Here is a 16,106-nt window from a genome sequence, read left to right as displayed (position 1 = left end):
AATGGTATATTGCCAATATTGGAGATTATTGGTGGTAACCGTTGTTTTTTATGAATTGAAATTGAAATCTGTGAAATACGGAGCGACGAATTACGTGCATGGAAAGAAGTGCATATTTACTCGAGCAATATAAAACTCAGAGTCGTAGCAGTAAATTTTGTACCATATTATAAAATGGACGTATTGAAATGGTCGACCATCGGTTTATTAAACATCAACTAATACATAGAAAAACACTGACAAGTCTGAGAGTGCAGACCTCTGCCAAGCAGCTAATTTCCACCAATTGATGTCAATGATCTTAATTTTTCTTCCATAGAGGTCGGTGATTTCCAGTCATACGTATGCATGCTAAAAATCGCCAGAATTCCCAATATAGAACTTGAAGCCTTTGTTACCTGTACGTCATCAACCCTCAGCTGCGAGGCACGGCGTGCAGTTGACCGAAAGATCTGTCCGTCGGGAATGTTCCGCGGAGACTGCGTCTGGCTTCACGGATCCCCTCCGTATACAGACCGAAGTCAATGATTGCGGCTCCTGTGTGGAGCAGTCGCGCACAGATCAAACGTTACGATAAACCAAATTTCAGACAGCTTTTTTACATTCAAACAAGTTTGACATGACATGACACATTATGCAGCAATATTTGGGATAAATTTCTCAATTGTGCAATCGAAATACTCGCATAAACTCGGTTATAACGCAGACATTTTATCGATATCGCAACATCGCCGTTCGCAAGCTGTAAGTCGCCATTTTGAATCTGTAAGCCAATGACATGCGAGGTACGTGTTTTAGTAAAACAAACACGTAGAAACTACCTCGCATGTGATTGGCTAATAGATTCATAGTGTATGTTTCTGCAGTTTGAACGTGACAACCCGATAGGCCGTGTTTTACGTTGAAAATTCTACTAAAATTTTGGATTATTCATTAATCTGGTGGGTTTAATGTATTCTTAAAGAGCTAATTTCACTATACAAGCTTAAATTTGCCGACCTAGGGCTGTGAATTAGACGCAATCGAGAAGGGTGAGGTACCTCACCCAATTTTCCATAGAGACAGTGGTTAAGAACATCCACACAGCAATGGGTACTGCAACCTTCCGTCTGTCTACGGAGGACAGCGTTAATGGCAAAATATAAAAAGAGTCCTCCAGACAGACGGATCTTTCTGTCTAGGCGTGCAGTAGAGCAGGCACTTTATTACGTGCGTGCCCATAGTTTCCGGATCACTACCAAAATTTAATCATCTGTTCCTTGTCACCTTGTGTCATTCTCATCCTTTTCTGCAAGTTTGATCTACAATGTAGAAGATCTGTTCACAGCTTTTTGAGTTATTTTGCACATGGACAAACAAACTTGGTACTGAACTACTTGGTACAGTACTCTCCGCATAATCGGGTAGGCTCGGGCAGAGTGTTTCATACCCGATTAAGCGGAGTACCCGATTAACAGAAGAACATGTCTCATTCACAATTGACACACACAATGTGTATTTACATGCATTGTATACTGCACCAAACACCTACACTGTATGCTTAATACCCATGCTTGCACGGCACATTATAAATACCTTACACTTGCTCAGTCACGAGCAATATAGTTTACACTCTTTTTTATGGACAAATATGTCTTCAGAACACTTTGTCGTTTGACTATATAGACTCCTCGCTAACACGCAGACTTTTTTCCGAAATGAACACGTCTCTTTGCGTTCACAAGTCACTTGGAACGTCGAGTTACTTTTCGAGAAGTGACTGGGGAAAAGCAAAATTATATGGAGCTGGCCAGATGGTGCATGGCCTGACTTTCGTTGCAAACATCTTGTATTGTGAATGTTGTTGCGGAGCAAGGCAGGAGCGCAAGTGTGTTCAACTCGATCCTGTCTGTCTATGCAGTTGTGAGTGCCAGCTACATTTGTAATGTTCGTTTTCGTGTGGCAAGTCGGTATGTGTACAAGTGTTTGCATGTTTAATCACTCCCAAAATGATCGATCTTTTCTTTGCAAATTACGCAGTAAACGTGATTGGCCTTGAAAAATATTTGACATCCATGATTTCTTAAACTGTTATATCTGCGATGAAATGTGCGTGGAAATTAGATTAAAAGAAAATTTTTACCCATTTATGCGGAGAGGCAACCCGACTATCAGGTAATTTTAATGTGCATTGGAACTGACTCTGACAATACTACCCAATTAAACGGAGTACTTGTTTAAAGGGATCGTACAGTTCTGGTTGAGACCTAATTTCAGGTTTCTAACATTTTTAGGTGAGATAATGAGAAATCTCATATGAAATATGAAAGAGCATGCAATTTTATGAGGAATTCAATGTTTATTTGATAAAAATTGGTTTTGAAATGGCTGAGATGTCCAAAAAAGAACGATTCTAGTAAAGTGTGGGACCCACACTTTGTAACGACCGCTTTGTTTTACTTTGTTTTTGGATGTTTCAGTTATTCCAAACCCGATTTTCATCAAATAAACTTTGAATTCCTCTTAAAACGGTAGGCTCTGTACTATATCATAAGTGTTTTCTTGGTATCTTGCAAAACTTTAAAAGCCTAATTCTCATCTCAACCAAAACTGTACTATCCCTTTAAGCGATACCCGATTACGCGGAGAGTACTGTACTTGGTACTTGGTAGTGATCCTCCAAAAGACCCCAAGCGGAGTTTAAACTGGAGGTGGCGGCAGAGGGTGGACTCAGTTTGGGAGAATATGATTTGAAACCATGGTCTTAAAAGTAACTGAATTAACTTGGGAGATTACACATTAAGGAAGGCTATTCCATGTCCTTGTGGTTCGAGGGAAGAAGGAATTCCTGTACATATCTGTGTTGCTAGTTGGTACGTCAAACTGATTTGAATGCCCCCGCCTACTTCGATCTGGTTTAGGGCAAGTATGGTCTGTGTGATGTATGTCTATTTCCTTATGGAGCATCTTATGAAAACAGGATAAGCGGTGTATTTCCCGTCTGTGTCGGAGTGAGTTCCAATTAGTGAGCTAAGCAGCTGGATGACACTTGCTTCTTGGTCGTATGTGTTTGTAACAAAACGAGCAGCCCGTCTTTGGACTTGTTCGATGGAGGAAATGTTCTTCTTTGTGTATGGGTCCCAAGCAGCGGTAGCATAGTCAAGGTGAGGACGGACAAGGGTTAAGTATAACTTTTCCTTCACAGATGTTGAGCAGTTGGAAAAATTTCGTCTGAGGAAGTTCAAGACAACCGATGCTTTCGTTGAACATTGCTTGGTGGGTCTGGCTGTTCCAGCGCAAATCATTTGAATATTAATGCCAAGATACCTAACTTGTTTAGACTCTTCAAGGGTGATGCCGAGAATGTTGTATAATGTACTGCCTGGAGCTCTTTTCCTGGTGACACGCATTGATTCACATTTGAGAAGGATTAAATTTCATACCCCACCGGTGTGACCATTTTACCAATGTATTGATGTCATCTTGGAGGGCACTTTCGTCGTCACTTGATTTTATTTGGCGATACAACAAACAGTCATCAGCAAATAACCTTGTGGTGCTTTTGACATTGTCATGGATATCATTGACGAAAAGAAGGAAGAGATGTGGTCAGAGGACCATCCCTTGCGGAGTACCACTTAGAACATGGTGCCAATCGGAACACTTCCCGTTGATGCACACACGCTTAAGACGCTTGGTCAAGAAGGCCGATATCCATAGCTTTACGCCGTGACGAATGCCGTAAAATTCTAGCTTGTGAAGTAGTCTTTGGTGAGGAATACTATCAAAAGCTTTGGAGAAATCCAAGGCAACCAAATCTGTTATTGTATTAGTGTCGAGACTCTTAGCCAGATCATTAACTGTCAGAATGAGTGGAGATTCACACGACCGATGTTTCTGGAAAGCATGTTGATTTTCCGCGGTAACGAAAACACAACCCTCTCCCTTGGCCGAGGTAATTAAGTGTGAAAGTACCAGGAATAGGGCCTACCGTAGTTAGCATATTGTAACAACTGTTATTGGCAAGCAAAATGCATTATTTACAATCATAATACCCAGCTATTTTTCCTCCCAAGAACCTGTACTGTACTGTAGTCAAGTGACATTGAAGAATTGTTTTCCATCCAACTGTTTTCAAAGCTCCTTTACAATTTCATTTCAATGCTTGTCTGTTTTGAGGACATTAATATTTGCTTTAGACTCTATATTACAATATGTTGTTGGGCAAGCCTTTTGGACAAACATTCTCGTTTCCAAGATATAGTCTTTGTTATAAAATGTGTGCTTGAAATATGAACATTTGTTGATAAAATGGTCAACTGTCCTATCATATTGAGCCTTCCCTCATTATTGCAGGATGGAGATACATGTAGATATGATGTAGTACCTTAAATTGCCATAGTGATTTCAGGAAAACGAAACAAAATAAAAAGAATTATTCCACACAAAGGAACAGATGATCTCCTCAACCAATAGATACAATAGGCCTACTGGTATACATTTTTCAGGTGGTCATTTGGTGTAGGCATACCTATACCTATACCTACGAAGATTCTGAACGCAGGCTGAGCCTCTGTATTCAGATCCATGTTTAGTCCTTGAGATGAGCCGGGTCATGACCAGGTGGCGTGGTGTGGAACTTAAATTTTATGGGTTCATTGTCCCAGAATTTATCCAAACCAACTTAAAAACTGAAGACACTGGGTGCATCTATCAAATTTCTTGGTAAACTATTCCATGGTTTCCTGATATGCATGTAAAATGAGTTTCTTCTTGTAGTGGTATGTATGATCGAAAAATATATAACATTTTACCATGTCCTCTGGTGCATTTTTTTATTGAACCCAAATCAGGCACTACTTCCTGATGATATTTATGAAATGATTTAAAAACTTCAATCATATCACCTCTCACCCTGCGGTATGCTAGAGTTGAAAGTCCGAGGTGCCTCAATCTCTATTCATAAGATAAAGATCTTATTTCACGTACTAATTTTGTGGCCCTCCATTGGACATTTTCTAAAGCTATATGTTTGTTTTTTTTCAAATAAGGACTCCATACCGCATGGGCGTATTCTAAATGAGGTCCAACCAAAGCTTTATATTACAATAAAAAATTTAGATAAACAAATGTGCATAACAAACCAATTTACTCAGTAGTATAGAAAAACCTTAATCAAATAAACAGGTTGCATGAAATGAATTATTTCAATTTTCTTTTTTAATATACATGGATTTATGTACATTTTTGTAGACTGTGCAAATAGGCCATACTATAGGAGGAAAACCAAAGAGGCATCAACACTATGGATGCAGTGAAATCACAACCAGGGCTGAAACCAGCCGACAGTGGGAAAACCAGCGTCACATCCCATGGTTGTCCAAGCCAGTCCGATAACAGCTTGGTGCGACCCCACCTGGCCAACTTCCGGACGGCCTCCAACCTCTTCTTCAACGAGGCCATCAACAAGATGAGGGCAGAGGGACGCCAGGTCTACCACTTTGCCTTTGGCCAGTCGCCGTTCCCCGTCATGGAAGGCGCCAAGAAGGTGCTTCGAGAACACGCTGGAGAGAATGCCTATCTTCCAGTCCAAGGTAAAGCCAGTAAATATACAGTGCACTCCCATTATAACGAACACGGTTATTGATTACAATGAAGTAAAAATTCAGGCCTCAACATCATCTATTCTGTGTATCTTTATTGTTTATTTGTTCCGTTACAACAAAATTTCGATATAACGAAAGAAAACTGCCAGTCCCGAGGACTTGGTTATAATGGGATTCCACTGTGCATGTTCTCTGTCATGGCTACTCTGTAATTATGATAATAGTAACGATGATAGTGATCATAACAGCAGTCATCGCCATCATCGTATTACTACCTATGCCATTTATTTTGTTGGGTTTATATTTTCACAAATTACGCGAATTCGATGCTATACCATTCCCAAATTTAAGAACACGTGGAAATATGAACTCTGATCGCAATATGAATGTGACATGCATGTGCCTATTTCTCTGTTCATTAGTGCACTCTGTAGTCACAAATTTAACCACCTACGAAATTGTTTGGAAGTCCTGATAAACACACACAAAAATACTAAGTATAATACTTACTATACGTACTCACTAGATACTAGCTGTTACAAAGAGCATTTCCCACGTTTTGATCCTTAATAGTTCAAAAACTATTATATCAGATAAAACTGACATTGATATGAGCGATAGCTGAATAGTGTACAATTTTGTTGGAGGTACTTCAAGAATGAAAGCATAAATCAGTTTCATTAATTTATTCAAGATTTATTTTTAAGTTAGGTTTCAGATTTTGCTCATTTTTCGACCCTCTGTACAAGGCTTTACTTTTGCACAGGGGTCAATGGGTGTGTATGGGAGTGTGTGGTTATCACCCAGACAATGGTCCTGAACAATGGCCAGGGTTTGAATGCTCTATTACATTTTCATGAGAAATTCCACCAGCACAGCTAGTCTTTATTCATCCTAAAATGTAGTGTATGCAAGCACATGAAAACATGTGCTTCCTTTTTTCATGTGCATGCATTTTAACCTTTACCATGAATTCAGACTAGCAGTGCCCAGGGCAATCCATCATGAGTTATTAATAAAGCATTCATGTGCCTTGGAGCAAGAGACCAGAAGCCTAGTCAGCAGAGCTCTGAAAAGGTGGTATTCGTGGTATTCATGTCTATTGTTCAAGGTCATTGTAAGCACACACTCACATACACATCATTGGTTCTTGTGAAAAGTCCAATTTTTGTACAGAAGATTCAAATTTGACCAAAATCTAGAACTTAACTTTAAAGGGACTGTAGTTCTGGTTGAGGTGGGGATTCATGATTTGAACATTCCTAAGTGAGATAATGAAAAGCCTCTTGTGAAATATGAAAGAGCATGTAATTTTAAGAAGGATTCAACGTTTATTTGATGAAAATTGGTTTTCAATTGGCTGAGATGTCCAAAAAAGTGCTAATAATAAAAGGCGACATGCCACACCTTTATTAGGATATCTTTGTTTCACCTTGTTTTTTGGACATCTCAGCCATTTCAAAATCGATTTTCATCGAATAAACTTTTGATATCCCTTAGAACTGCATTCTCTTTGACATCTCATAGAGTGGTTTCTGAATATCTCGCAAAACATTAAAAGTTAAATCCTCACCTCGACCAGAACTGTACACACCCTTTAAAATTAATCGTGGATTTAACGAAACTGATTCAAGCTCTCATATTCAAATAACCTCCAACAAAATTGTACACTATTCAGCTACTACTCATATCAATAACAGTGTTATCTGATATATACTGAATAGTTTTCAAATTATTAAGGATCAAAAGTGGGAAATTATTTTTGTAACACCTAGTATATGCCATATATACAGATCACTTAGTTATTTTGTCGTCATCATCATCATCATCCCTTTGTTTGCTGATGACAGACAGCCTCTTTGGTTGGACAAGAGTGCTCTTTGCCTGACCCTGCCATTATTTCTGCCCTAGATATTCCAGAAACCCATAGGTTGTACTCATTGGCCAAGAGCCCTCTGCTACTTTTATGATATTACTCAATACTATGGATGCCATTCTGAATGCCATATGGAAGAGTAATATGCCTGAAATGTGTGGAAGTTAGCTATGATTGAACACCATATGGAAATCTCTCCTAAAAAGGAGGCGATGTGTTTGGCTTACAAAGAGGATATTTGTAACAGGTGTTTGCATTCCCATTGGGCACACCCGTGGATGCATTCTCTTTTGTATCAAGGCATCTGCTCAAAGCATTAAACTTGATAAAGAATATAAATGTCAACCATACCATCATTTTTTTTTTAAGAGAAAGAAACTGCTTGTTTGAGCATTTCATATTTAATGAACAAGACCATGATTCAGTGCTACTGATAATGATATCATTAGAGTAGCACTGAATCATGGTCTTTTTTTGGGGGGTGTTTTAAAGTTTTACAATATAAATGGAAATTTGCTGAAAACATTCTTTCACACCTTTGCCTGCATGGCGCTTGAAGCTTGATTGAATTTGATTAGATGTAGATTGTACACTTCTGCACATTATATATAATTTGTGCAATGCTCAAAGTATACATTTTTGTAAGATCATGCACAAGCAATCCATTTCCATGTGTTTTACAGCAATGTGTTACAAATATTGTGATACACTAGATATCCATTTAAGAAAGGTAATACATACATGTACTTGCACCCTTTAAACAACAGGTACACAATCATATTCGATGAATCTTATGTACAAAATAATGTGCTGGTGACTTGATTACAGGCCGTTATTTTGACCAAGGTTGTTCAGCAGAGAGGATTATACATTTTTTTAGACACACAATGACAGGAGGTTGAGGTCAAAGGTCACTCGGATAAGCGATTCATTGGGAAGAATTCTGTCTGTGAACATTATGACTGGTGGTGTGTTGTATCTTTGCCTTCTTGTACCTTTCATCACAAAAGGAAACAGAGCCTGATGAAAATTGCAACCTTGAAATAGGTGAATCCTTATGTGGAGAATTACTTCAAATCAAGAGCAAGCTAGGTTCATTCAGTGCCTCGCCACAGTTCAACACCCTTATGTGAGCACACTGGTGCTTCAGTTGAAGGGCTTTTCAAACTGGAGTCTTCCATTGAATTGCCATTGAATGATTGTGAGTTATCATGAGGGTGAGGTGAGGAGGTGAGAAGTTTTGCTCACAGTTTCTTCACTGTGATCATTGATGGTTCAACAAGAGTTTAAATATATCAGAGAGACTTCAAACTGGAGACATTCAACAGTTGCGCCCATAGAAAAATGCTCAGTATGAAAGGGGTATGAGGGGGTGTGCCTCGTGTGTACTCCTGTGTGTTTGATTTGTACTGTTTGTATGAGGTCTGTGTGCTTTAGGGGAATGGTTGAATGGAAGGAGAGACATTAGACAAGAAAAAGTAGGGTATGCATGGACGGCGTTTGTTTAAGCCAAATTATCCATACAGCAGGGAAAAATGCAACATCATTCTATGCTGAAGGTATATGCGGTGTTCAACAACACTTTTGTGTTGGTAGAACAGACTCTGTCCATGGAGCTGTGTTCAACCATGGACCTACAACACATGGACATTCATCGCCCGTTAATTAATTCGTGCACCTGTTTCTGTCAAAAGCGTCACAAACACATTTTGAACATGCTTTCCTGCTTTGATCCAGTGTTGTCCACCGTAGGCCATGGGGTGAAGCTGAAAAAGAGGCTTAGAAAATGGGTTTCGTTCCAGCAACACTGGCACTACTTTCTGAACGCGGAAATGTGATGTTTTGTACATCCTAAATATACTGTAAAAAGTTCTCCTCGAAATATCCTGCAGTTTTTGCGAAAATCCATATTTTATAAACTGACCAGCAGCCCAATACACATATCGTAATGGGGCTGCGGATTGTAGCATTTAGGATCATGACAGGGAAGTATCGCGGACAAATGTCAACCTTAAATCGAACAAAAATTCTTCAATTTGAAGACTTACAAGTAAGGTTGAAGTATTGACAACAGGGTTCGTGCAAGGTTTGGTTCTACATATAGTCATTTTCTGTTCGATTTGATGACTTAATATGACTAGGTCGAGAGGAATCTGGGAGAGCTACGCTGAATTGACGGTCAGCGCAGGCGCACACATCACTGCGCACAAATTTCGTATCCATTGACTGGATATTAGATGTCTGTGTGTGCATGCGCTGGCTGTCAATGCAGTGTAGCTCTCCCAGTTTCCTCTCGACCGAGTCACATTTAGTCATCAATTTGAACAGAAAGGAACTATTTGCAGAATCAAACCTTGCACGAACTCTGTTATCAATACTTCAAATTTATTAATAAGTCTTCAAATTGAAGATTTTTTCCCGATTTTAAGTTGATATTTGTCCGCGATAAAATATTCGTCATGATCCTGTATGCTGCAGTTCACAGCCCCATGACGCTATGCGTATGGGGCTGCTGGCCGCAGTTATGCGTATGGGGCTGCTAGCCGCAGTTATGCGTATGGGGCTGCTAGCCGCAGTATAGTTCCCATAGTGTTTCTAAGCTGAAATGCATATGGGCAATTCCGCGGTTAGTAACGTTACATTTAAAGAAATTTGGATATTTATTTTTACTGCTAAATCACTATTTATTCATTTCAACTCAAAATCATGTTAAAACATGTTCATCCTCCCCAGGTCTATGATATAGAAAAGAATGAGTACAATCCAATAAATATTAGAATTGCTATGGCAACTAAAAGGGCTGGTTAGTAACGTTACGAAAAAAGGACATGACAAAAAAATCAATGTCTTGTAACAAAAAGTGTGCAAAATTTCAAGTTACTTCAAACAAAGTGTTGCATTAATTTCAATTATTGCATCACGTCAAATGTTCACGCAAATATTTTTAGCAGTTCGACCGATAATTCATTAGCTAGACCCCCAAATGCATGGTTAGTAACGTTACGGTTAGTAACGTTACATTTGTCCGGAGTAATTCCGCAGGTCATTTCACCCTTCTGTAATTGACAAAATGTCACATGACTTCTGGAGTATTTAAATGTATTCATCTTTTACCTTTTAGCAAAATTTTGAGGAAAAAATTTTAAAGCAACCCACTGTAATTTGCATTTAAGTGAATTTCAGCATCCCCAGTCCCACATGTACATTTTAAATGATGGTTTTAGATCTCGCAAAATCAATAAATACGAAAAATAAAATCTACTGAATTTGAAAGACCTTAGTGATTGGTGAACATCCACGGCATTAGTTGATACCTAAATTAAAGAGTAAGATAAAGAGGCACATTTCTTTTATCCATGTCATGTCCACCTAACTGCGGAATTGCCCATATACACATTTGTAAAGCACTGCTTTTAGCCATATACCTAGAAAAAAAAAGTGAAGTTTTGGTTTAATAGTTGCATTATATCTCATGTTTCAGCTTTTCCTGATGCTGGCTATGCAAAGGAGGACAAGAGCAAAGTGGTTCAAGACCATATGAGAGAGAGCACTAACTGACCGTCAGAGGTCAAGGCAAATGCCTTATATTCTGTTCAAAGACATGTTATTAATCAAATGACTAATCATTCAAGGCAAAAAAAAGAAAAAAATCAGTGTGTTTGTTTGTGTGTGTGTCCGCGTGCATGTGGGAGAATCTTATTGTACACACACACACACACACACACACACCCTCACATGCACACACACATATGCACACACATAGTTATGAAGATTCAATATACCCAAGTGTATTAAAATATTATTCTACATGCCTTGGCCATTTATCACATCAGCATCATAAAAAAGATTATCATAAACATGAACACACACAATGATATAATACATGTACTGATCAGTGCATTACACATACACAGGTGCATAAAAACGCTGACATATTATTTACACTCACACGCACACATACAAACTCATTTACACACATGAGACATTACTATTAAACAGATCATATTGTTTATCAGTAAACATGTTTTTCTTTTCTTCTTCTTCTTCTTAAGAAGCTTTAATATACTTAGATCACATAGCAATCACGTTGTTCATGAAATATTATACATTACTTTAGCACTAGAAAATTTAATCTTCATAAAATTTCCTGAAGTTTTCATAGCTATCATTAGGTTACAACATGGTGGGACACTACCTCCTTTCATGTATGATAGCTCAAAATGATAATCAGTCAAATTTTCTAGTTTTAATAAATTTCCTGGAACATTCCATGGTCCAAATATCCTTGAAAGGATGTAAAAGTTTTGAAAAATGCCAATGTATAAAATAAAGGCAAAATTATAGTTTACCCATTCATGAGTGAAAACTGTTGGATTCTGCATTGGAGGCAATGTGTACCTGAAAATCTTGGAGAGAATAAAACAGGTTTGGCATTAAAAATTATGATAACATTGCAATTAACATCCAATATCAGAGGATCTGTGCAAACCTGACTCAACTTATGCACAATTTTCATTTGGCTGGTGTGTATTAGTTTTAGCAAAGTGATTTTGTACTCACACCTACATTGTACTGACCTTTCTACATGAACATTCTGTTTCAGTATTAATAATAGTTACATATGTTTTTTTTCCCCAGAGTGGGAGAAACAAATTTTAATCGTAGTCATTCAGTTTTATGAAAAAAAAACACACTTAGGAAAACATCTTTGTTCTTAGAATAATTCAACCCTAATCAAATCATAATAGTGGGCAGAAATGTTTGCTAAAGGGCGAACAATCACATACTGAGGCAAGGAGTCAAAACATGTTGCATAAACATTGGCATTCAAAATACAGGAAGCAATCTGTATTACAAAGACATTTTATCATGCACAACTTTGGTAAGATGTCAATTCTTGAATATCAATCACATTGACCAAAGCATTGGTGCATATACAGTACATTCTGTTGTTTCTGAACTTTGCACTGAAGTTCTTTGTGTATGAGTGTGAATGTTTCAGTGGTGTATAGGCCTATATATTGCTCCATTTTATCAAGGACAACTTATAGTAACATGACAATGTTTTCATGCTTCAATATCAATCATATTAACCTATTTCCCTTGGCAAGTAATGAGCAGGTTGACTCTGTTGCAAATGATGCATTTCACAGGCAACACAGCAGAACCTGAAGAGCTTCCAGAAGAAAATCTTGATCTTGATGTGAGCGTCTTAGGGGAGGAAACAGATGCTCCTGCTGACGGACCAGGCTCCTCCTTCAGCTTTCGTTTCCTAGCGAGATTCAGGCGTTTGCTATCTATAAACCTCTTGTAGCATGGAATCCTATTTAATACAATGGAGAAATGAACAGCAATGATTAGCCGTTGGATTTTGTTAGGGGGAAAAAAGGCTAAATGCTAGAGGGAGGGGTTGAACATTACACTCAATATATCATTAAATGTACGGTAGACTATTGACTGCCAATATTTGAATCTTGTAATTACCAATACACAGGCCCTAGTACTATGCCAGGTAATCATTAACGCCTCATGATCATTGTCATCATCAACTACTTCAACTTGTACTTGCAGTGCAATTACTGATTTTAAATTACATCTACAGCTTTCAGCACCTGGTCACATGCAATATCAATTATCATAATTATGAATACAACTGCCTTATCATCATTAATACTAGTAATCCTTGGCCTTTCACTATCACCACCACCCACTGCTTTATAGTTTGGCACAACATAATGGTAATCATATGTTTTAGGGAGTTTAATTGTTGCAATTATGTTATTGTCATTGTTGGTCTTTTAGATCTATTTATATCAAATATTAATAAGTTAATTTAATGAGATGCTAAATGTGTGTTTTGAGGGAGGATTCACCAATTTCGGGGTGAGAGAAACAGGATGGATTTTTAATATTAATACTCCATGGCCATGATTATGAAAATATAAATTTACATGCAGTTTAGACCTTTTTCAATCCAGTCCTGTGTGTCAAGACTTTTACAAAACAATATCACCGATCAGCTACATCAACCTAACCTGGGCTGCACATAGAACAACATGTAAAATTACATCTAGGCGACATTATAACGGCGCTATGCCATGCCAAGGTGAAATTAAGATAATTTATCTAAGTAACAGACACGCTAACGGCTAAGCTACTGCATAGCGCCCATTATAACATACACAAGCAACGTTCATAACATAGCTATTAAACGTTGTACAATTGTACTTGTAGTCATCATGGTCATTAACATTATGAGTGAGACTGCACTGCAGTGTCGACTGCTACGACTCGACTGTACGCACATAAACTAACCTGTAAATTATCCTACTACGTAGGTTGCAGTCAGTCCCCCTGAGCAGCTGAATCACTTCGTTCTGGTCTGCGATTTCACGGTCTCCCCCACTCAATTTGATCCACTCTTTGGCACACAAAATAGGTTTCGTCTATCTTAGGTTTGTCATAGCCGTGAAATTTTCAAACTTCATCGCTGTTACATGCATAATAACGCATACTAGTAATAAGTTTCGGCTGAGCAGACGACGTAGACGCGTCGACAGGCTCACAGGGGGCGGCCATTTTGACTCGTAAACAATAATTCTCGATTCGGATTGGATAACATACATCACATGATCGTTCGCGAATGAATATCGTACACGGCAAAGTGTACATTATTCAGCTCCTCAGTGACAAAAAAGTTCACTGTTTCCCCCTGAATTACCAAAATACTGCAGGAGGGTTTGTGTCGAACTTTTTCCTGTAGCCTTTTTGGTTATTTGTTTACACATAGCTGTGGAGAAATTTTAGTGCCGCAGTTGTCGGAACGAAACAAGCAAAAAAACCAGCTCACCCCATGGCCTACCGACAGCCAGCCTGGATAAAAACAAGACGGCGCTTTGAGAAATCTAAAAACTACATGCGCAGAAGCTAATAACTCTCTTAAATCAAGAAAAAGGCATGTGCAGTTGTAGTGTATATTGCGAAATCATCGCTAAAGCAATTTTATTTGCGAAATGCAAGTACTTTACAAGAAAAAGCAACTAATTAAGCAGATTGATTTGTAATCTATTTTTTCCCCATTTGTCGCACATTGTTTCAGAGTAAACATGGGCAGTGCTGTAGACGACATGCTTGTCTTGCCATTCAGGGATGTTACATGCATGGCCGCAAGTGGCCGCTTCAGTAATTACCAATTTTGTGACGCAAAACTTGTCCTTGTTTCAGGTTTGCTGCTCCCCATCATTGGTGTTTATTCAAAGGCAGTTGAGTCTGAAAAGGCACCTCAGCCAAATATGACTGAAATGAGGGAAACCGGGTTCTTTTGTCAGTGATGATGCACGATTACACAATCGTCATTGTCCAAACGTCTGAATGTACTCATTAAGATGCACATAATCAGGTGGCGGTGGTGAACATTGGATCAAAGAAAGACCTCCGTTCATGGTCCATATGTGTAGTAGGTCCATGGTTCAACTGAATCAGTGCAATTATACAGTGATTTTTTTCTCCCAAAGTATTGTGTACTGTAAAAGTGGAAATTTTCGCGTATTTCGCGCAACCAGACATTAGCGCGAAAATAAAAGCACGCAAATATTTTTGCTTGCTGTATGTTCCTGTGCGTGATGTCTTGATTCCGCGGAATTAAAAACATGCAAAACTCTTCTTACCCGGCGTAGCGTGAAAAATTAGTCGCGCGAAAATATCCACTTCTACAGTATTTGATTACATTCAATACATGGTATGTTGCATAAATCATAAACATTAACTTGAATATGGAATCTAATCAACACAGGCATATGAAAATTTCAATATAATCATCATTTGAACATAAACTTAGATTCCTCTTGATAAAAAAACAAACAAACTATATCTAAAGAATGAAATCAGTAGTCAAACTATTCATCCACCATCCACCCCACCCCATTCATACATTACACAGACTAAACTACCCAATTCCAAATACACCCCCACTCACACAGCCACACACACACACACACACACACACACCTACACACACACTACCACCACCATTTCCACCAAACATAATATACCCATGTTTGTGATAAGCAATCACACACACACACACACACACACACACACACATTTGCTTGTGTCAGAAGACCATTTTTGTCGAGCCCACCGGAGGTGAGGGGAGACTAAGGGATCGCCTGTGGCGTCTGTCCGTCCGTCGTCCGTCCGTCCATCGTCTGTCTGTAACGCTATAAAAACTTGAATAACTCTGTACTCTGGGCTTCAATTTGAATCAAACTTGGAGGGAAGAGTGGTCATACAAAGTTTTACCTTTCACGAAGTATGAAGGTCACCTCAAGGTTAAAGGTCACAGGCAGGGGTCAATGAACTTTTAGGGTCCAATGTTAAGTTTTTAGGGCATGTTTCGATTATGGGCCATAACTTTTGATCCATAAGTGTATTTGTGACCAAACTTGGATGGTAGATGTACTGTACCTTGGGGAGTTGATGGTCACTACGAGGTCAAAGGTCACAGGCAGGGGTCAATGTTCTTTTAGGGCCCAATGTTAAGTTTTTAGGGCGCGTTTCGATTATGGGTCATAACTTTTGATCCATAACTTTTGATCCATGAGTCCATTTGTGACTAAACTTGGGTGGTAGATGTCCCTTGGGGA

The 16,106-nt window shown here is 38.6% G+C and overlaps 1 protein-coding gene across 1 annotated transcript in view; it reads left to right on the top strand.

Moving 5' to 3' along the window:
- Positions 1-16,106, top strand: part of LOC139730798 (aspartate aminotransferase-like) — a 41,426-nt gene that overhangs the window by 240 nt on the left and 25,080 nt on the right. The window contains exon 2 of the mRNA XM_071641668.1: positions 5,233-5,573. Coding sequence (XP_071497769.1) covers positions 5,285-5,573 — 289 coding nt within the window. The 5' untranslated portion in view covers positions 5,233-5,284. The remainder of the gene's footprint in view (positions 1-5,232; positions 5,574-16,106) is intronic.

This window comes from Diadema antillarum, unplaced genomic scaffold (genome assembly GCF_040938485.1).
Source record: "Diadema antillarum isolate AM-2024a unplaced genomic scaffold, OU_Dant_1.0 seq00000338_RagTag, whole genome shotgun sequence".
NCBI lineage: Eukaryota > Metazoa > Echinodermata > Echinoidea > Diadematoida > Diadematidae > Diadema > Diadema antillarum.
This window is presented reverse-complemented; position numbering and strand designations above follow the sequence as displayed.